General features: G+C 44.2%; 1 protein-coding gene across 4 annotated transcripts in view; it reads left to right on the top strand.

Annotated features, from left to right (window-relative positions):
- The window catches only part of NEIL3 (nei like DNA glycosylase 3), a 50,388-nt gene extending 29,762 nt beyond the window's left edge, over positions 1-20,626 (top strand). For 3 of the 4 annotated variants that reach the window (XM_060652856.3, XM_081795648.1, XM_081795649.1), the window contains exons 7-10: positions 9,937-10,094; positions 11,994-12,414; positions 18,285-18,459; positions 20,147-20,626. In XM_060652856.3, coding sequence (XP_060508839.3) covers positions 9,937-10,094; positions 11,994-12,414; positions 18,285-18,459; positions 20,147-20,329 — 937 coding nt within the window. In that variant the 3' untranslated portion in view covers positions 20,330-20,626. Of the gene's footprint in view, positions 1-9,936; positions 10,095-11,993; positions 12,415-13,363; positions 16,937-18,284; positions 18,460-20,146 lie in introns of those variants that run through there. The other variant, XM_081795650.1, reaches the window with a different exon arrangement.
- Positions 20,627-20,872: the final 246 nt, after the last annotated feature.

Here is a 20,872-nt window from a genome sequence, read left to right as displayed (position 1 = left end):
AACAACAACCACAACAGAAAACAGGATAAGCTGAAGACGATAAATGGACCACTTCTGGATTCAGTAGAACAAATGCAGTTCAGATGTTAATATCTAACATTTGGTTTTTATCTTGTTTGTAAAATGATTACCAGGAGGTGTAGATAGGTCAATGATTGGACAAATGCAACTCTCTTCAAAGGTTTTTGCTTTAGTTAGAAATAATACTAAAAAACCTAAGCCAGATCTCTTTACAAAATTCTTGTCTTACTGGTTAAATAATTGGCTGCTTGCTAAACAAGAACGCGGTGACTCTTCCGGCTACTGAGTACGTCTATTCCAATTACGCCTTCCAGAACTAGGGAAATAACCACAGGATAGGTTCAGGGACCCACTGAGATGGATCTGAGCTACGACTCCCTTGATCACCTGACCTCTCTAAGCCCCTACTTTCTCAGTGGAGCACAGTGCTGTTTTGAGTCTCTTTGAATTAGCCTCTGTTTGGAGCCAGTGTCCAGTGGTCCCCAAAACGTCTGATTACTTCCTTTTCCCCAGTGCTCAGTTACCCTGGTAAAAGGCTTTAGGTCCCTTTGGGAAAGCCTGGGACAAATATCAATAATATAAAGGAGTGTTGGGCGCCTGGGTGGCTGACCCAGGTGTCTCACTCTTGATTTCAGCTCAGGTCAGGATCTCACAGTCCGTGGCATCGAGCCCCACGTCGAGCTCCGCACTGAGCATGAGCCTGCTTGGGATTTTCTTTCTCTCCCTCTGTCTCTGCTCTTCTTCTGCTCACACTTTCTCTCTCTGTCTCTCAAAATAAATAAGCATTTAAAAAGTAATAATATAAAGGAGTGTATGTGATCATAAGCCAAAATAACCAGTACAGACACAAAGCACATGAAGTGCCGTAAGAGTTCAGGGATGTTAAGTGTTTATATGTACACACAAAGCTGGAAAGATGTCATAGAAAAAGTGTGAAGTTTGCTTTTCTTTTTTTTTTTAAATGTTTGATTTTTGAGCGAGAGACAGAGCATGAGCAGGGAAGGGGCAGAGAGAGAGAGGGAGACACAGAATCTGAAGCAGGCTCCAGGCTCTGAGCCGTCAGCCCAGAGCCCGACGCAGGACTTGAACTCACGAACCGCGAGATCGTGACCTGAGCCGAAGTCTGATGCTTAATTGACTGAGCCACCCAGGCGCCCCTGAAGTTTACTTTTAAAAGACAGTTAGCACTTTGGTGAACTGAGAAAACAAACACCATTGGGAAGGTGGAGCACGGAGACCCTGACCGTTAATGAATAATCACGGCATGGTCGAGGGATGACGGTAACACGGGCCACGCCACAGGAGGCTCTGGGTTGGTGGACCATAAGAGCCAGTTTTACAGGTAGAAGGGGGTCAAAGACTAGGAATCATTAGCTGTTCTGGGAATGGTTGATGGATTGCCTAACTCAGGAGATTAAGGACTCTTCATTGGGGGGGGAGGCCAAGAAGCTGGTGCAGTGACAGTTGCCGGGCCTGAGGTCAGGACCCTGGGAACGGAGAAGAGGAGCGGGACTTGGGTTAAAAATCTTAAAAGTCAGCGAGAATTTTGACAGGTTTGATATGTAAGGTGATGTAAGAAGTTTCAGACCAAATAATAGAAATGTTCACTCAGAGGGTCTGGGAGAGTTGGGATAGAGTAGAAAAGATGAATTTTGTCCATGTAAAGCAACAGTGGACTGTCTGAAGAGATGTGTGATGGGCCCTGTCACAGTTGGCAGGTCATGGCTTGATGGTTATTACGGGCAGGTCTTCGTTTTGTTTTTGTTTATTTATTTATTCATGTTGGAGAGAGGGAGAGGGAGCACCAGCAGGGGAGAGGCACAGAGGGAGAGAGAGAATCTTAAGCAGGTTCCATCCTCAGTGAGGAGCCTGACGCGGGGCTGGATCCCATGACCCTGGATCATGACCTGAGCCCAAACCAGGAGTCCCAACGCTCAACCGGCTGAGCCACCCAGGTGCCCTTACTAAGTGAAATACTCAAAAGAAATCAGTTCACAGGGAACGTAGAGAGGCAGGAACCAAGGTCTGAGCTTCAGGGAATATCCAGAGTAGGAGCAAAAGAGTGAGCCAGGAAGACACAGTGATGTGCTGAGGAATAAGTGCCCGAGCAGGGAAGGAAGCAGCTGTGGACCCTGGGGAGGGAGGCACCATCTTGCCCAATGGCAGGCTTAGGCCCACGGGCTGGAGGTGATGGGCCGGAGGCGGTCTGTGGGGGAGGCCCCCATCTGCGCCTTCCCCCGTGTGTCTGCGGCAGTCTCCCCGCCCTCCCTGCCCCTGTGGTTTCCTTTTCATCCCCCCTTCTCTTGTTCTAAGCTCCCCAACCACTCACAGCTTCTTCCTCTCGGCTTCTTCACCCCACCGTACTGCCACCAAGATCTGAGGTATATTTAGATAATATATTTATTGTGCAGATTTATGGTTTTCTTAGTTTTAATGTTATAGGTGTACACTTATCTGACCAAATGTGTATGACACAGTATCTGGCAGAAGGACATTGGATAAATGTTTGTCTCCTGAATGAATGATTGATGTTCTGTATTTGTTTTCTGTGAATTGATAGTTTTGGGGGTTTAACAAAAAGTTTTCTTCCACATGATCAAAGAAATATGTTGATTATCATGTAAATGTTGATTCCAAAGGTTGTTGGAAACTAGGTTTTAAAGACTGAAGGGTTCCCTGCAACAGACGTAGGGGCATCTGAGCTAGGGGAGGCCTTGCTCTGGGCAAATATTCTGAGCCCTGCAATCCGTCCTCTCTCCTCAGCTACTTCTGACTTACGCACTGACATTCAGCTTAAGACATCATTTGGAAAAGCAACCGTATATTGACAAACAAATGTGTGTATAATAAGACATTTGAAAACTAGTAGCGTTTGTCCTATTCTTAGAGATTTCTATACCGAAGTGTATTCTGTTCATTTTCTGCATGAGGTTTTGAACATTTTTAATGTTGATTCCATTTTCTCATCCTAAGTTAAAGTCATCTCAAATTTAGTTGAAGAAATACAAAAGCCCAACAGCATTGATCCCTCTTATTCTTTGAATCACACAAAGTTTATTTAACTCCTTCATGAAGCCCTCCCCCAGTTTTACAGTCTTTATGGGTTACGCCACACTGAATACTTACACCATTTATTGTTGGCTGTTTGTATATGAGCTAGCGTAATATATACAGGTGAGTATTTTTTCCTTATGAGGAAACTGCTGTCTTTTCCTTTTCTTTTAAAAAATTTTCTTTTTTTTAACGTTTATTTATTTTTGAGACACAGAGAGACAGAGCATGAACAGGGGAGGGGCAGAGAGAGAGGGAGACACAGAATCAGAAGCAGGCTCCAGGCTCTGAGCCGTCAGCCCAGAGCCCGACGCGGGGCTCGAACTCATGGACCGTGAGATCGTGACCTGAGCCGAAGTCGGACGCTCAACCGACTGAGCCACCCAGGCGCCCCTCTTTTTTTAAAAAAAAATTTTTTTTTTTTTTTAATGTCTTTTCCTTTTCTGTGCTAGTCTTTGTTTTATAAATCTTTGAAAATTTGTTACTACTGTCTTAATTAGTGTCTGTTATAATTCAGGTACTGCAAATACATAGACAAAGTTTAGGGGTGCTTGGGTGGCCCGGTCGGTCAGCGTCCGACTCTTGGTTTCGGCTCAATGTCGCGATTTCCCGGTTTGTGGGAGCAAGCCCTGTGTCAGGGTCTGCTCTGTGTCTGCTTGGGATTCTCTCTTTCCCTCTGTCTCTGCCCCTCCCCGCTCACACGTGTGTGCATGCTCTTTCTCTCTTTCTCAAAATTAATAAACATAAAAAAACAGTTAAAATTTAGCCCGTCAGAGCCTAAGGTGGGGAGTGAATGAGTAAGTAGATCATTAACCGCCCCCCGGGTTTGGAATGGAAGTGCTGCAGAGGGCACTTTTGTACCAATAGCAGTGGAGTCGTTCTTCCACTTTGGGGAGGGCAAGGAAAGGTGAAGAAGGTGACCTTTGAGATCTGTGAAAGGAATTCCTCCAGGACATGAGGCAGGAACATGCATGTGGAGAGCTGGCGGGGGGGGTGTTTGTTCCTACCAGGAGACACGTTCAGGTCTCTGAAAACCATCTAATTTGGAAAGTATTGAGAATTGGTTGCTAGTTAATGAGAAGTTACTGATGTTCACAAGCCAGTTCTTTTTTTTTTAATGTTTATTTATTTTTGAGAGAGAGTGTGAGGGGGGAAGGGCAGAGAGAGAGGGAGACACAGAATCCGAAGCAGGCTCCAGGCTCCGAGCCATCAGCACAGAGTCGAACAAGGGGCTCAAACTCACGAACCGCGAGATCATGACCTGAGCTGAAGTCAGACACTTAACCGACTGAGCCACCCAGATGCCCCTTCGAGCCAATTCTTAAGGCAGGTCTGAGCTGGCAGACATGTCTGAGGGGAAACGGAGCAATCACAAGGCACTTAAGAGACATGAATGAGGAAAATCTCTAACGGGTTAGTCTTGATAGGATAGCCTTGTTTTGGGAAGCGAGTTTGATCACACAATTGTCATGTTTAAAAACAATTTAAAAGGGATTCTTCTGAGTACAAGGAAAGAAACCCAGCTCAAATTATTTTACACTAGCATGGGAATCTGTGGGTCTTGTAGCCAAAACGAACATTGGTGTAATTCATGGGATTAGTAAAAAGGTGTAAAAGCTCCAGTCTCGGGAACCGGAACCCACCGAGGCGCCCTTGGCTGGGTACTCCACAGACAGAACAGGTGGAAAGAATAAAGGCAGATCTAAGGTGCTTCCTGCTTAAGCCTCTTCTCTCAAGACTCATGATAGTAAATTCCTTTCAGCAGAAGAAGCATGTTCTGGAGGGCTCCCAGGAGGGGCCCGGTGAGACTGGAGTCGCCCTGGGAAGTACTAGTGTCCCGTGAGGAAGGGGCCCTATTAGAATGGAGTAGCAGTTGGTTCCATTGAAATAGCAGTTGGGCAGCAGCATGGATGTTCTTTTTATTCAATGTTTATTTTTCGAGACAGAGAGAGGGAGAGAGAGAGGGTGTGTGAGCAGAGGAGGGGTAGAGAGAGAGAGAGAGAGAGACAGAATCTGAAACAGGCTTCAGGCTCTGAGCTGTCAGCACAGAACCCGACGTGGGGCTCCAAACCACAAGTTGTGAGATCACAACCTGAGCCGAAGTCAGACGTGTAACTGACTGAGCCACCCAAGCGCCCCTGGGTGTTCTTTTTATTCAAACGTTCTTTAAATGGTGCTTTATTTTGCCTAACTTTCTTTTTTTTTATTAATATGTACATTTCTACCTTTGAAAAAATAGTCTATTTTGTTTCGACAAAGCAAAATGAGTTGTTTCCCGTACTTGTATGTAGTTTCCGTTGAGAAGGGCAAAGATTTCCTTGGCGACACCCTCATCCTCCATCTGTATCTTAAGCCTTTGGTTTCTGAGAACACAACCCCTCCCCATTACCCGATAACCTGAGATCATAGTTGAACCGGCTAGTGTTTGCAGTCACTGAGAGTATGTCCTAAGAGAAGCAGGGAAGTCCCAGAGAAAGCCTTGAGGTTGCCTTCACTTTGCTGATGAGAAGAAAAGGAGCGCTTTGGAAGAGCCCTGGGAAGTGATTTAGAGAGGGACATCCAGGCCATTAGAGCAGGTGAGGCTTGAGGGATGACAGCCAAGAAATGGTGATCTTCCAGAAAGCAAATTCAGTAGATAACATAGGACAAAATTCATTCATTAAACCTCTCTTTGTGGCATATCCGTGGAACTCTATATTGCAGTGGGAGGAGATCTTCTTAAGAAAAGGCTCTATGTCCATGTATGTGTAAGATGTCAGATAATGACACGCAGTGCTCGGAAGAAGCATCAGCCTCAGTGAGGGGACACATGGCGACAGGGAAGCTCATTTTCAATAGGTTGGGTGGATGAAGTCCCTGAGGAGACTTTTGAGAAGGTCTGATGTCTTGTAAAGATCAGGGGCGGAGGAGAAGGCGACTGGAGAAGCATGAAGTCTCTGGTGTCATGGAGAGAAAGAAGGCAGGCATGACTGAGCGGAGCAGAGTGAATGTGGGCGCAGGGCTGCTCCACTTCGCAGGGCCCGCCCGGCCATGAGAAGAAGTTGTGGTTTTATTCTGAGTATGCTAGGATGCCATCGGAGGTGTGGATCGGGAGAGAAGTAACCGATTCCTATGTCAAGTGATCACCGTGGGCAGCGTGGGGTCCACTGACTTTGAGTTAGCCGGGAAGCCACTGGAAGGTTTTGAGCAGACAGATGACGTAAACTGACTTGTGTTTTACGAGGATCGTGCGGCCACTGTGTGGAAAAGGGACTGTGGTGTGACCAGAGTGAAGGAATGACATCTGGGTGCCCTCACTAGTGCCAGTGGTAAATGATGGCAGCTTGGGTGGGGTGGGGTGGGGTGGGGTGGTAAAAAATGGTTCAGTTTAGGCTCTTTTTATTTTATTTTTTTTAAATGGTTTCTTTTTTATTTTGAGAGAGAGAGAGAGACAGAGCACGAGTGAAGGAGGGGCAGAGAGAGGGAGACACAGAATCCGAAGCAGGCTCCAGGCTCTGAGCTGTCAGCACAGAGCCTGATGTGGGGCTCGAACCCACGAACTGTGGGATTACGACCTGAGCCAAAGTCAGACGCTTAACTGACTGAGCCACCCAGGTGCCCCTTAGGCTATATTAGAAGTTCAGGTAGGGTTAAGGACTGAAACTTAAACAATTTAGGGGACTTCTTTATGAAAAAAAAAATATTAAAAAGTATGAATGCAAAGTTTGCTCCTACTGTGAATATTTAGAATAAGAAATAGATAACAAATTTTAGTTTTTAAACACCGCAGACATCAGACAAGTAAGACTCTCTCAGCTACCTGCCACGGCTGGGTGATTACCTTCTTCCATGTTTTGGCTCCTTGCCTCCTTCTTGCCTTGTAGTTTCACCATCAACAGCATCGTATTTTTTCATTATCGATAGACGAGCAGATCGTCCTTTGGCTTCACAGTCGGCTCTCAGTGGTGGCACATCTCTCGCTTGCCCTGTACCGTTTTGCTCAAGCGCTACTTGCTGTCTGTGGGGAGGCCCCCGGAGCGACGGTTCTTAAAACGTCCGTGTGCACCACAGTTTTGTGGAGGGCTGTCCGCACAGATGGCTGGGCCTCGGCCCCGAAGTCGAAGGCCCGGGGAGGGCCTGGCCTGAGAGTCTGGGTGTCGGACAGGTTCCCACACGATGCTGATGCTGGTGGCCCGAGGACCTTGGAGGAGACAGCCAGCCCTCGGCTCTCTCTCGGCTGCCTCTGACGTCTCACCTCTTCCAGGCTGGTCCTGGGCTGGTGGTAGGGGGGTGCGCGTGGTGGATGGCCTTGCAGCCTGGGTCACCCTGGCCCTTGAGCGAAGGATGGGCGGGCCGTCTCAGGTCCTTCTCCTGAAAGTCGAGACGGTGCAGCGGCTCCCGACGCCACCGGGGCACGTGGTCCCTGGCACCGGGCAGGTGCGGGATAGTGCTGGCGGGGCACGGGCCTTGCCTACCAAGAACCCCGGGGCGGACACCGCCGAGGGTGCTGTCGGCCCCCGGCAGGCGGCTGGGGTTCCTGCTTCTGTTGTTCCCGGTCCCCACTCCGGTCCCTAGAGGAGAACACACTGAGCTACGGAAGCTTCTTGAGCTTCAGGGTAAGTCTGCCCCTGGAGCAGAGCCTACGCGATTTGCTGGTGCATTGGATGTGGGATGTGAGGGTAAGAAGTGTTAGGAATGACTTCTTGTGGGTGTTTGGCCTGACGGGTGGGGTGCACAGTGATGGCGTTTACTGAGATGAGACAGACTGGCAGTTGCAAAGGAGTGTGTGTGTGTGTGTGTGTGTGTGTGTGTGTTGGGGCTGGGGAAGTGATCATGCATTTTATTTGCACTAGCTTCCTGTGGTTTTCATAACAAACTACCACAAACCTGATAGTTTAAAGCAACTGAAATGTATTCTCGCACAGTTGTGGATGCCAGAAGTTCAACAGCAGTTTCCCTGGGGCCAAAGGTGTGGGCAGGGCTGTGTTCCCTCCAGAGGCGCTAGAGGAGAACCCACTGCCTTTTCCAGCCTCCGGTGGTTGCCCGGCTTCCTTCGCTTGTGGTTTGCGTCACTCCAGTCTCTGCCTCTCTGGTCACATCGCCTTCTGTTGCATGGGTATCAAATTCCCTCTGCCTCTCTCTTACAAGGACACTTGTATTTGGAGTAAGGGACCACCCAGATAATCCAGGGTAATCTCCCCCATGTCAAGAGGACATCTGCAAAGGTCCTCTTTGTAAATTCACCTTTACAGGTTCCTGGCATTATGATGCGATGCCTTCAGGACACCATTCCACAGTCCACTACTACATGAAATTGGAAATTCCTGTTGCACATCCAGGTGGGGATTGGAAAGAATTTCTCGGTAGTGATTAACAGTGGAGCAGTAAGGGGAAAAATGCTTGCAAAGCTGCTGTATGTAGGTCACAGTGAATATATGCTTAATGGTTAGTGAAATCTATAGGCTAGAAGATAAGAGAGGTGAAAAATTGGAGCTTGTTGAAAATCTGAGGATTACTTAAATTGTGTTTATTTCATTATGAATAAATGCATCTTGCTGCCTTTCAGAGTAAGTTGGGAGGAGGGCAGGAGTTAGGTCAAGCAAATTCTGTGGAAGGTCTGGTATTCCATAGGAATAAGAAAAAAGTAAACATCAAAGGGCCACAGTGACATGTGTCTGATTTCCAGATTTGCTTATGTTGTTTGTTATTTCACCAGACAAGGGTGAATTCAACAACTGGTGTAATTATATGTAAGGAGCAAAATGTTACAGGAGACCAGGTACCTCTGGGAGTCAAAGAACTCATGTTGTGAGATGTAAGGCACCGTGGCTTTGACCAAAAGAGCTTTTTCTGTATTAATGTTGGGAATAAAGGGACCTGTGATGCTGCCGTGGTGCTTGCCCACGTGACATGCTCTACAGAACGGGGTGCTGTTGTTTTGTAAGTGTATTTATTCATTTATTTATTTAGAAAGCAAGAGACTGAGAAAGAGAGTGAGCGGGAGAGGGGGAGACACAGAGGGGGACAGAGGATCTGAAGCGGGCTCTGAGCTGACAGCAGAGAGCGCGACGTGGGACCCGAGGTCGTGAACCATGAGATCGAGGTCGTGAACCATGAGATCGTGACCTGAGCGCAAGTCAGACGCTCAACCGACTGAGCCCCCCCCAGGCGTCCCGGCACGATGTGTTTAAGAGTAGGACTTTATCGGAGCTTTTAAAGGCATTTTGTGTAACGACAAATAACCAGTCAGGAACTCCAGTTGGAAAAGCATGATTCACTTTTGTGTCCAAAAATCAGGGTTGGTTTTACTGTTTTCTTACTAATCTTATTAGATATCTAACATGAAACAGATTTGCCCGAAGGAAAGTACGCCGAGGCTGGGGATCTTTTTCTTCGTTACAGATCAGCTATTTGGTGTAGTGCTTAGTGGATAGTGTTGAGAAATTCTGGAGAGATCTGGACATGAAGGAAGTGTAAAATGTTTCTCGTTCTGCTTTCCACGTTCTAATTTCTGCCCAAGTCTTTGCTTCATCCCCACCCGCCAGTTGGGTTGAACAGAGATACCTTAGGTTGGCTTTGGGAAGAGTGCCGCTTACTTAAAACGTTATTTGAGAAATGCTTCCTAGTGGTTATGTCCAATGTTCTTAGAGGGTTTTAAAAAAACAAAACCACAGCTCTGACTGTAAACAAAAACATTTATTTGTTATTTCTGTCTTTAATAGCAGTCAGCAGGACGCAAGCGGAAACGTTTTATTCTGAGATAGTTAGGGCTTGTACACATTTGGACGTTAATGTTTCTGTAAGAGTTTCTAAAATACCCTGAATGTATAGGAACAAGGCAACCGTAAGAGTGGTAATGGTTAACGTTACAAAATTCTCCGGTAGCACGCTGCCAAGGAGAAACACTACGGTCACCTGGCCATCCAGCAGAGGGGACCATGTGGCTCGGAAATCCGAAGAGCAGTGGACGTGTGTGGTCTGCACGCTCATAAACAGGCCGTCTTCGAAGGCTTGTGATGCTTGCCTGACTTCAAGACCTATTGGTAAGACTGAATTTTGATTTTGAGTTCAAAGGCGGCTAATTATACAAAGCTGTATATCTTGTTCCATCTTGATATTTCCTAAGTAAAATGCTTTCTTTCTGCAAGGTTTAAAGGAATTGCCAGGCTTTGCATGTAAACCATGCTAATATTCTGTTCAGTCCTTTTTTTTTTTCTTAAACGAGGAGTGAAAACATGCTTGTGCTAAAAGAGTATGTGCCTTTGTATCTCAAAATACTGAGATGATCACATCTGTTCTCTACTATTTCTAATGAATTATTCAATAAAGCTTTGTTTTATGCAGATTTCAGCAACTTTTGAGTTTGTTATTCAGTCCAAGCACTTCATAAACTGAAAGGGAGGATTTCTGTAAGAATATCTTTGCAGGTGGAACAGAAAAATGCTGAATTTTTTCTCTTCTTTATCCTTCCTACCCCTTGTTATTAAAATCTTTACCCAGACAATTGTACTGATTTCACTGAAATCCTTTAAAATAACTCTTTTTACAGCTCACAATTTCATGCGTTCAGAGAATGTAAAACCTCAGAGCGAACCCGTGATTAGGAACCAGCTCATTGATGCAGTTTCTATTGTGTTCTCAAAGTGTTCTCTCTCCCTTCAATTAGAGATGAGAAAGTTCATTCTTGACTTATGGACCCCACATTGTGGTTGCTGTCACAGGGTGTTTTGTTCTCTGGGTGAGAAGGGTGGGCCCCACCCCTTGCACAGCATTGCTGGAAGGGACCACGCCTCCTCTTTATCCACTCCCCCCGGTCAGTATCTTTCAGCCCAGAGCCCTCAGAAGACCACGGTCTGAGGCCTCCTCATTCATTCCAACATTCTGAAACGCCTCTCTGCATCCCATTAACTATTTTCTTGTTATTTTTCTGAGTATGAAAGACTACAATTTAGAACATAGTATGGATTCCAAAATGCTAGGATGCTTTGTTGAAGCATTTTTAATTAGTGTCAAGTCTTTGTAATTCATCTTTGTCCAGTTTTAATAAGGCTTTCCCATTATGTGCCATTCACAGAAAGGGGAAAATGGGTGATGGGCACTGAGGAGGGCCCTTGTTGGGATCAGCACTGGGTGTTGTATGTAAGTGATGAACCACGGAAATCTGTCCCCAAAACCAAGAGCACGCTGTATGTTAGCCAATTTGACAATAAATTATATTTTTAAAAAAGAAACATTTTTAATTAATGTCAAGTCTTTGTAATTCATCTTTGTTTAATTTCAGTAAGCCTTTCCCAATATGTGTCATTCACAGAGACATTCCTGATAATCCAGAGACAGGCCTCTAACTGCTGATCTATATACCATCCCTTAATTACCACTGCTTTATTGTGTTGCCTAATAGGAACAAAATTGGTAGCTGAATGACTTTTAAATGGTAAAAAAATAATAACAAGCAAATATAAATCTCTGTTAAAGCCACCTCTGCGCTGCTAGGAGTTGGTGAAATATTGCCCTTTCTATGATACTTTATTTCCTAACGAGAAGACAGTTAATCCTGAATTGTCCAAACTAACTGTGTTGATAGTTCTATGCATTCATCATCATAAGTGAACTAAAAGTTTTAACGATATAAAAAGATGTTTCGGGGCACCTGGGTGGCTCAGTCGGTTGAGCGTCCAACTTCGGCTCAGGTCATGATCTTGTGGTTTGTGGGTTCGAGCCCCGCATCCGGCTCTGCGCTGACAGCTCAGAGCCTGGAGCCTGCTTGGGATTCTGTGTCTCCTTCTCTCTCTGCCCCTCCCCCACTCACGCTTTGTTTCACTCTGTTTCTCAAAAATAAATAAATGTAAAAAAAAAATTTTTTTTTTTTAAAGATGTTTCAAATAGTCAATATATTATCACACTTCTAGGAACTCTGAAGTATCACTTCTCTCTCCTTCCAGATTCAGTAATCAACAATGAAGACAATTCTATTGCCTTTGACAGCTTAGTGAAGTATCCTTGTAATAGTTTTGGAAAACCAAGTACAGAGGTGAAGGTCAACAGGAGAACAGTATTTGGAACTACAACCCTTGTCTTGACTGATTTCAGCAATAAATCCAGTGCTTTGGAAGGAAAAACAAGCCAAAGTGGGATACTAGGTAGAGAATTTCAAAACTCTCCTCCGACTGACATGTGTTTTAGGGATCCACTGCACCCCTCCAAGGAGAGATCAAACCATAGAACTCAACCATCTAACAGAGTAAACGGATCACCTACGGCCTGTTCTCAGTCCAAATTATTTAGTCCAGCCTATAAAAAGTTAAAAACAACCCACTCCTCATCACCAGACCTCAAAAGTGGTAGCCCTGGATTTTCTAACAGGTATGATACCTCTAACCTTGATCTTGAAGGTATTCGCATTAAGTTTTGAGAAGGCAGAAGAGCCGGCCCCTGCTAAGGAAGCTGCATTGATTTTGGTAAGGTGAATCAAACCCGGAAAGATGACTATAGCCATCTCCTTCCTGTGTTTTCTCTAGCTTATGATGTTAGGGAAGGGAAGAGAATGAAAAACAGAATCTTCTGCATCTATCTATAAAAAGTTATTTTATTCTTTTTTTTTTTTTTTTTAAGTTTATTCATTTTGAGAGAGAGAGAGACAGCACGAGTTGGGGAGGGGCAGAGAGAGGGAGAGAATCTCAAGTAGGCTCCTAGTTGTCAGCGCAGAGCCCGACGTGGGGCTCAAACTCACAAAACCGCGAAATCACGACCTCAGCCAAAATCAAGGGTCTGGCTCTTAACCAACTCAGCCACCCAGGCATCCCCAAAGTTACTTTATTCTGACTGTAACCATGTATGTGCTCAGTACAGAATATTTGGAAAATACTGCAAAGTATAAAGAAAAATATCACCCGATAGCAATTACCACTGTTAGCATTATTTTAAAACATTTTTTAATGTTTATTTTTGAGAGAGAGAGAGATAGAACGCGAAGTGGGGGGCAAAGAGAGAGGGGGACACAGAATCCGAAGCAGGCTCCATCCAGGCTCTGAGCTGTCAGCACAGAGCCCAAAGCAGGGCTAGAACTCACACGCTGTGAGATCATGACCTGAGCCGAAGTCAGAAACTTAACCAACTGAGCCACCCAGGTGCCCCTGCATTTTTTTTTTTTTATATTTCCTTCCAAAGAAAGATAGTTCTTCCGAAAGGGAGACTATTAGTCATGAGAGTTTGGTATGTGTCTTCTAAAGAGAGAGAGAGGAGATACTTTCAGCAGCATTGCTGCCGAAGAAGGTGGCTGTATTCCAGCCGTGTGGGATGGTGTGTGTTTCAGCCACGAAGGCCCAGAGAGCGTGTGTGCCACAGTTGGAGCTGAACTTGAAAAGTTGTCATTGCAAATTCGTGAATATAGGCAGACCAGGTATGTTTTGAGACTCTGACCTTCCCATCTAGAAGCAGCCTCCCAATGGCTGTCGCTGGAGATAGAGAAATTTTACTAAACGATGTCCCCCTTCTGTGATTACGGCAGCACCTAGAACTACCTGTCCACACTCTCTAGATCTTTATCTGGGGCTTCTCTGCTCTGGCCACCTGCTCTTGGGCCTCCGTCAGAGAGAGACATGTCTCCACAGTTTTCTTTTTCAAGCTGTGTTTTCCTTTTTCCTTCAGAAAGCAGGTGCCGTACATCCTGCGTTTTTAAATAAAGTGAAGTTGGAGCGTTTCCTTCCCATGGGTGCTGTCTTGCCAGCGGGAGAGAGGCGAGGGAGACTTGGTGTGCGTGTGATCTCGTGCGATCGCAGGCGGGATTTGCGTTACTGGCTTCTCCACCGATGGGCTGTGTCCTGGCTGAGTGGAAGGTTCTTCCCTTGGGCCGCACCACCAGGGGCCGCTTGATGTGCAGGCCCAGACCAGGCTCTGGGAACCCTTCGTTCGAGCTTACTTGCTAACAGATTTCCGAGGCGGTGTGTGGTCAGTACATGATTTTGTCTCCAGTTTCCTGTCACGACACTAAATTTGCCATCGGTTAGTCTTGATGATTTCTCCTTGACCGTCTCCCAAAAAATCTCATTCACAGTCATTTATAATATCTGTTTTAACTTGTGTCCATAATACTAAGAAATGGCAGATGTTTGAATCAAGCTATGGAGGCCAAGCATTTAAATGACTGGATCAGGACTAACTTTACATTTTAATCCCAATTAACATCTAATGAACCCTAATCAGAGGTCACGAAGGAGGTAGGGTCTGGAGCATCTGAGTTGGGAGACCATCCTGTAAGAAAGTCATTTGTTAAGTCTTTTCTGTAGCTTAAGAGCAAAGATGTAGATGTGATCATTTTAGTGTGGTGGCATTCTTTGTACTCAGCTGAAATATCTTGGCATATTTTTGTTTCCTTAGTGCTTTGTAGAAAATCTTAGACAATTTAACTAATGAATTAGGGATTTAAAAAAACATTACTGTAACCTTAAATTTAAATGATTTCTTCATAAGCCATTAGTAATAGGGTCGTATGATTAATCACAGTGCATAACATTACTTAGAAACGCCGCAGCCTATGTATGTGTTGAATATAAGAACCCCAGGACTGAGACTCTAAAATCAATCAAGATCAACTAGCAGAATAAATGTCAAGTGATGAAATACATTCACCCAGCAGCCCTTCTGCACCCAGCTACTTTACAAGGAATAAATTGCAAATTACTGTCATTTATTTCATTTTTCTCCTTGTCTGGCAGCTTCAGTGTTCATCTTGTGGACAAGATGCCCAGCAGAAGCTCACAACCTAATATGTGAAAACAGGTGGTCCACTCAGAGAATTTATAGGCAGTTTATTTTTTTTCTTTAATAATTATATGGTAATTAATTCGCCTTTTGTTCTCTTAATTACTGATCCCATCACTACACTACACGATACATGCTCTGTTGACGAGGCATATTTTCGGATTGGTCTTTGGATATACCGGAGTTTTATCCAGTGACCGGATTATGAATTAGATGGTCGAACCAGTTTTTTAGCAGTTCAGAGTACCTGCTAGAAACAGTTTCAAGTCTTTGATCCAATTAGTGTAAATACAGAACAAAACACAGTGGTACATATTCAGAGAATCCATGTGTTTGTTTGGGTGAAGGTTTCTCCTGAGCTGGTGCAGAGGTTTGCTTGGGTGAGGAAATAAAACTGGCAGAATCACTACCATTTTCTCACGTCTGTTACATCAAGGTTGGCAGAGTGCCACCTCTAACACCAGGGAAACACCCCTTATTCATGCTTCCTGTAACCTTCAGGGTATTCGATCCCCAAGAGAACCACCTGGGGCCAGCTAGGATGAGTCATTTTACCTCCCTGTGTTTGTTTTCATTCTTGAAATGCCACTGAGCTACAAAATCTACATTCAGTGAGACTGAAGGGTTCAAAAAAATGTAGACAGTGGTTTTATTATAAAGAATCACCGTATCTGTAAAATTAGTTAAGCCATGATGAATTGAGCATTGAAAACCTATCCATTTTAAAATTACACAGTTGTGCATGGTAATGTATTCTCTCTTGAGAAGAGTTTTTATCTGAGCTGTGTTCAGTGTTATTTATTCATTAACAAATATTTATTGAAAATCTATTATGCATCAAGCGCTGCTCAGTTCAAATGACTTACTTTAGGAAACTACAGTTGGCAGAGCCAAATCCAGCCTCCCGCCTGATTTTATAAATAAAGTTTTATTGGAACACATTCCATTCCCGTTGGTTTCCATAGTTTCCATGGCCGCTTTTCATGCTACAATATCAGACAGAATTGAGTAGTCGCAACGGAGACTGTTAAGACCCACAGGCCGAAAATATGTGCTATCTGAAAACATTTGTCAACCCCGATCCATTAACAGACCATTTATAGTCTATTAATGTTCAAAGTGATGGTCCTAATTATAAAATAAGTTGAACTATTCTTATGCTAAGTTTACCTAAGAAAATGTTCTGCTACAGTTTACAAAGTTCTTAAATAATGATGGAAACAAAGAGGAACCAGGAAGTCCTCAATTCCTCAGAACATTTATCCTGGATGATGTTTTCTATCATAAAATTAAGATTAGCTGTGCATATTTAGAGTTGATGCGATCACAGGTGGCATCAGTATCTTGGTTACGTTCACTCTGCTTCACGACTCAATGTGCATACGAATCATCTGGGAATCTTGTTAACATGCAGATTCTAATTCAGTAGGCGATCTGGAGCAGGGTGGATAATTCTGTATTTCTTTTACTTTTTTAAGTTTATTGATTTATTTTGAGAGAGAGAAAGAAGGGGGGAGGAGCAGAGAGAGAGAGAGAGAGAGAGAGAGAGAGAGAGAGAATCACAAGCAGACTCTGCCGCACTGCCAGTGCTGAGCCTGACAAGGGGCTTGATCCCATGAACTCTGAGACCATGACCTGAGCCGAAACCAAGAGTCGGACGCTTCACAGACTGAGCCCCCCCAGGCTCCCCTAATTCTGTGTTTCTCAGGCTCTCCCAGGTGATGCCGATGCTTCTAGTCAGCAGCCCATACTCTGAGTGCCAGGGATAAGAGAGCATATGGCTGTTGTTTTTCTTTAGCTTTATACCAAGGAAGAAAATGGAATGAAAGACAGAAATGAGGAGCCAGAGGGGACCCCTGGAGCCTTTACCCCCAACTGAATCCTACCTTCCACCCTTCCACTTTGCCCCTCCCCAGGAAAGCTTTACTAGGAAAGAGTTTAAACCTCTCTTGGCTATATGGAACTCTGGAGATTTCTAGGTTGAAGCAGATGGCTTGGAAGTGTTCAACTAATTGTTATCTAAGACAGCCACTTCCATAATAATGTAGAAAACTGTTTGCAAGTGTGTATTTTTTTTTTTTTTATAAGAAAGCATCACTTCACTCCTATCAATATTCTTTACCTTTTTTTTCTTTCTCTTAACAGTTTCTTTAAAAGCACATTTATGGTCTACTTGCTTTGGTTTCAGTGTTTTTTTTTTTTATTAAAAAAAATTTTTTTAATGTATTTTTGAGAGACAGAGAGAGACTGAGCGTGAGTGGGAGAGGGGCAGAGAGAGAGAGGGAGACACAATTCCAAGCAGGCCCCAGGCTCTGAGCTGTCAGCGCAGAGCCCGACTCAGGGCTTGAACTCATGAGTAGTGAGATCACAACCTGAGCCAAAGTCAGACGCTTAACCGCCTGAGCCACCCAGGCAGCCCCACCTTTTTGATGTTTCTTGACTTCTCTGCACCACCTAGATATTTAACTTCTCTTGAAGTTAAAATTTTAATGTATCCTCTTTTGGAAGGGGCATCGGAAAAATGGAGGGAGTATGGAAAAGAAAATCCTGTTGCCTTCCAGCTTTGCTATTTCTGGATGTTAATACAGTTGATCCTAATTGTGGGGGAGAATAAAGCTTCCCTACTGGCTTGACAAAATACACATTTCTTCTCTGCCAGGCAGCCCAGGCCTTGCTGAAATATGACTGCAACTATTATAGTAGCCTTGATCAAAGAAAAGCGTAGAAAATTGTCTTTAAAATGGACGATAGAAAGACTGATCTTTTTGGCCTTGTCACAGCCATCCACGAGAGCTTGCTACCGATGAGGAAATAATTAGAGAAGACTGTCATTCTAGTTACTTTGGGGGCTGGGGAGCTACTGAACTTGAGAATATTTTAGAGGAAATGAAAGTGGCCACCCTATACTACTGAGTAAGGGAAGAACCAGTTATCACAAATGAAAACTAAGGAAAGTAGGTGTGCTGGGTACACATTTCAGCTGTTTTCGTACTTCAGAAATGTTAATTGCATGCTTTGGGTGCACAGGTGGCTTTGGAGGTAAGTTAGGATTACCTGAAAAAAACAGGAATTAAGCAGATGTGGTAGCAGTGTGTGGAATGACGTGCCATTGACCCTGGTCCCCTTTTTGGCACCTCGTCTTTGTACAAGCAGAATTCTTTTTTTTTTTTTTTTTAATGTTTATTTTTTGAGAGAGAGAGAAAGAGAGAGTGAGCAGGGGAGGGGCACAGAGAGAAGAAGACACAGATTCTGAAACAGGCTCCAAGCTCTGAGCTGTCATGACAACACAGAGCCCCATGTGGGGCTCGAACCCACAGACCATGAGATCATGACCTGAGCCGAAGTCTGACACTTAACCGACGGAGGCAGCCGGGTACCCCCTGTACGAGCAGAATTCTAATGCAGGGGAAGGCGGTGGGGATTATCCCTTTAGCGCTGTTGGGCTGTAGTAACTTTGTAACCTGTCGTTACAGTGAACTTGAAATTAACATGACAGATGGTACCTGTGCATTAAATGCTGGCAGTCCTCGCTGCGGTAAACACAAGCGCCTGTGTGTTCTACGAGTTGTGCGGAAGGATGGCGAAAACAAGGGCAGGCAGTTTTACGCTTGTCCTCTACCTAGACAAGCGCAGTGCGGATTTTTCCAAGTACGTGTAAGATTTTTTCAAGCTCGCGGGGCGCCTGGGTGGCGCAGTCGGTTAAGCGTCCGACTTCAGCCAGGTCACGATCTCGCGGTCTGTGAGTTCGAGCCCCGCGTCGGGCTCTGGGCTGATGGCTTGGAGCCTGGAGCCTGTTTCCGATTCTGTGTCTCCCTCTCTCTCTGCCCCTCCCCCGTTCATGCTCTGTCTCTCTCTGTCCCAAAAATAAATAAAAAACGTTGAAAAAAATTAAAAAAAAAAAAAAAAAGATTTTTTCAAGCTCGCTGTGGTGTCATCACATGCTTCCATTATTAAGATGTAATGAGTAGCGATCTTGTTTTCCGCTTTCAGCTTTAAGTTTTATTTATTTAATTTGTTCACCTTTAAATTTTAAAGAGCCACACTGACATTCAGTCTAAAGCCTGAATGTTGAAGAACATAAAACTCAAGGAGCTTCATCAGAAACTGAAAAACTAATCAAATAATAGCCATTAGATGATTCTGGTGTAGCCCGTGTGTAACCACAGGTGCAGATGTGTGGTCCTTGGTTTATAAAGGTAGAAAGGGACTGAGTGTTTTACGCAGGTGGCGAATAATTCAAGACACAAACGTGTTTTTCCTCCCTTCCACAAAACCTTTGGTGTATGCCCTGGGGAGAAGTACACGGGGGGGAAAATCACAGACATACCTTGGATTTACAGTAAACGTAGTGAATCCTATCACACAAGCTTGCACAACAACAATTTAGATGTAGGGCGGTTCCTCCCCCCTTGCCGTTCTGGGAGCGTGTCCCTGGAAGTGAAGAGAGGACAGGACACTAGAGTCTGGGGTCCGTCTTCCTCCGACTCACCTTCTGTGTTTCTCACAATGTGAGTCTCTCACTATGCTGACTGGTTTCAATGTTTAAATACATATTTCTCCAACCAACTGCTACATCTGGTGCATAACTGCAAATACTGATCTGTCTCAGTGCTGGAGCAAAAATTTTCTGACTGGGCTTACTGAGCTTGAAAACCTCTGTCTTCAGTGTGGTACCTTCCTAAGGAATTTTCCAAGGAAAACTGGATAATGACTGGGTCTGAACCCCTGCATGAGCAGTGACTGCATCCTACTGAACTGACAACATTCCCTCAAGGAGCTTTCGTAGACATAATGGAAAAAATATTAGGTAGAAAATTAATAATATTACAGCCTGCTTTATAGTTCCCTTGAGGCCAACGTTTATAAGAGTAATACAGTGGAATCTGCCTAAATTCATCCATGTAATTCTGTATTGGATTCTTTTTATTCCTAAGAGATGAAGGAAGGAAGTTGAGTATTAAAATCATAACAAATCTTTGATCTTAATCGGTTTAACATAGCAGAAACACTGGTGATGGCTTTGCAGCAAGATGCTGATCGTTCTCAATTATTTTCAGTAAAGCAAGAGAACCCCTGTAAACATGTCTGTAGACAAAGAGAAGCTGAGCATTTGGGCAGTTTTTTGTGTGATTCAAGCAAATTTGCAGGAGAGATGCTTCGTACAGGATGTAAGCTTTTTTCAAGGGCAAGCACTAATGACTTCTGTCTATTTTCCAATGTCAGATTAACAGTGGCAGGGAACACGGGATGCGCTAACCAGATGCACCCAGGCTTAGGCTGTACGTGTTTCTAACCTGCATCCAAACTTCCCAGTCCTTCTGTTTTAACCCTGTAGTGGGTGGATCTGTCCTTCCCATTCTGCAACCATGGCAGACGCTCTATCATGAGGACGGTGTTGAAGATTGGACCCAATAACGGAAAGAATTTTTTCGTGTGTCCTCTTGGGAAGGCAAAACAGTGCAATTTTTTCCAGTGGGCAGAAAATGGACCAGGAATAAAGATGATTCCAGGATGCTAATATTTTCTCCTTCTGTGGAATATCTGGCATTTAACGCCTTTAAACCATACATAATGTTTCGTTCCCTTTTGTTTAATAGAAAGGTTGTAAAACATCCTGGCACATTGTATAGTGACCGTAATATATGAGAGCTGTTCACTTTTTTTTTTTTTTTAATGTATGCTGCTTTCCATTCTTGGCTGTGTATTTTTTTTACCCTGATAAAGGCTATATGTGTTCCATCGAATGTATAGTATATTCCACTTATCATGTTTATATAATGCATTTAATAATGACAATAAAGAATTTTTAGTGTGCTCTTGGCCTCTTGTAACTTCTTTGGGGAAGCATTGATTGGTTTTTGGTTTTTTTCTTTTTGAGAGGATTATGTAGTCCAGTGAAATAGCTAATTACTTTGTCTGCAATGAGTCATTTTCTCAGGGATTGCCACTCTTCATAGCATATGATTAAAGGTACTTCTTGTTTTCGTAAATGAAATTTAAGATGAGATCACCTCTGGAAAAGAATATTTCTGTATTCTTTTCAATAACATCAAGTTCCTCT

This window comes from Panthera onca, chromosome B1, assembly GCF_046562875.1.
Source record: "Panthera onca isolate mPanOnc1 chromosome B1, mPanOnc1 haplotype 2, whole genome shotgun sequence".
Taxonomy (NCBI): Eukaryota; Metazoa; Chordata; class Mammalia; order Carnivora; family Felidae; genus Panthera; species Panthera onca.
The sequence above is the reverse complement of the archived record's forward strand: the minus strand, read 5'-3'. Positions and strand labels throughout refer to the sequence as shown.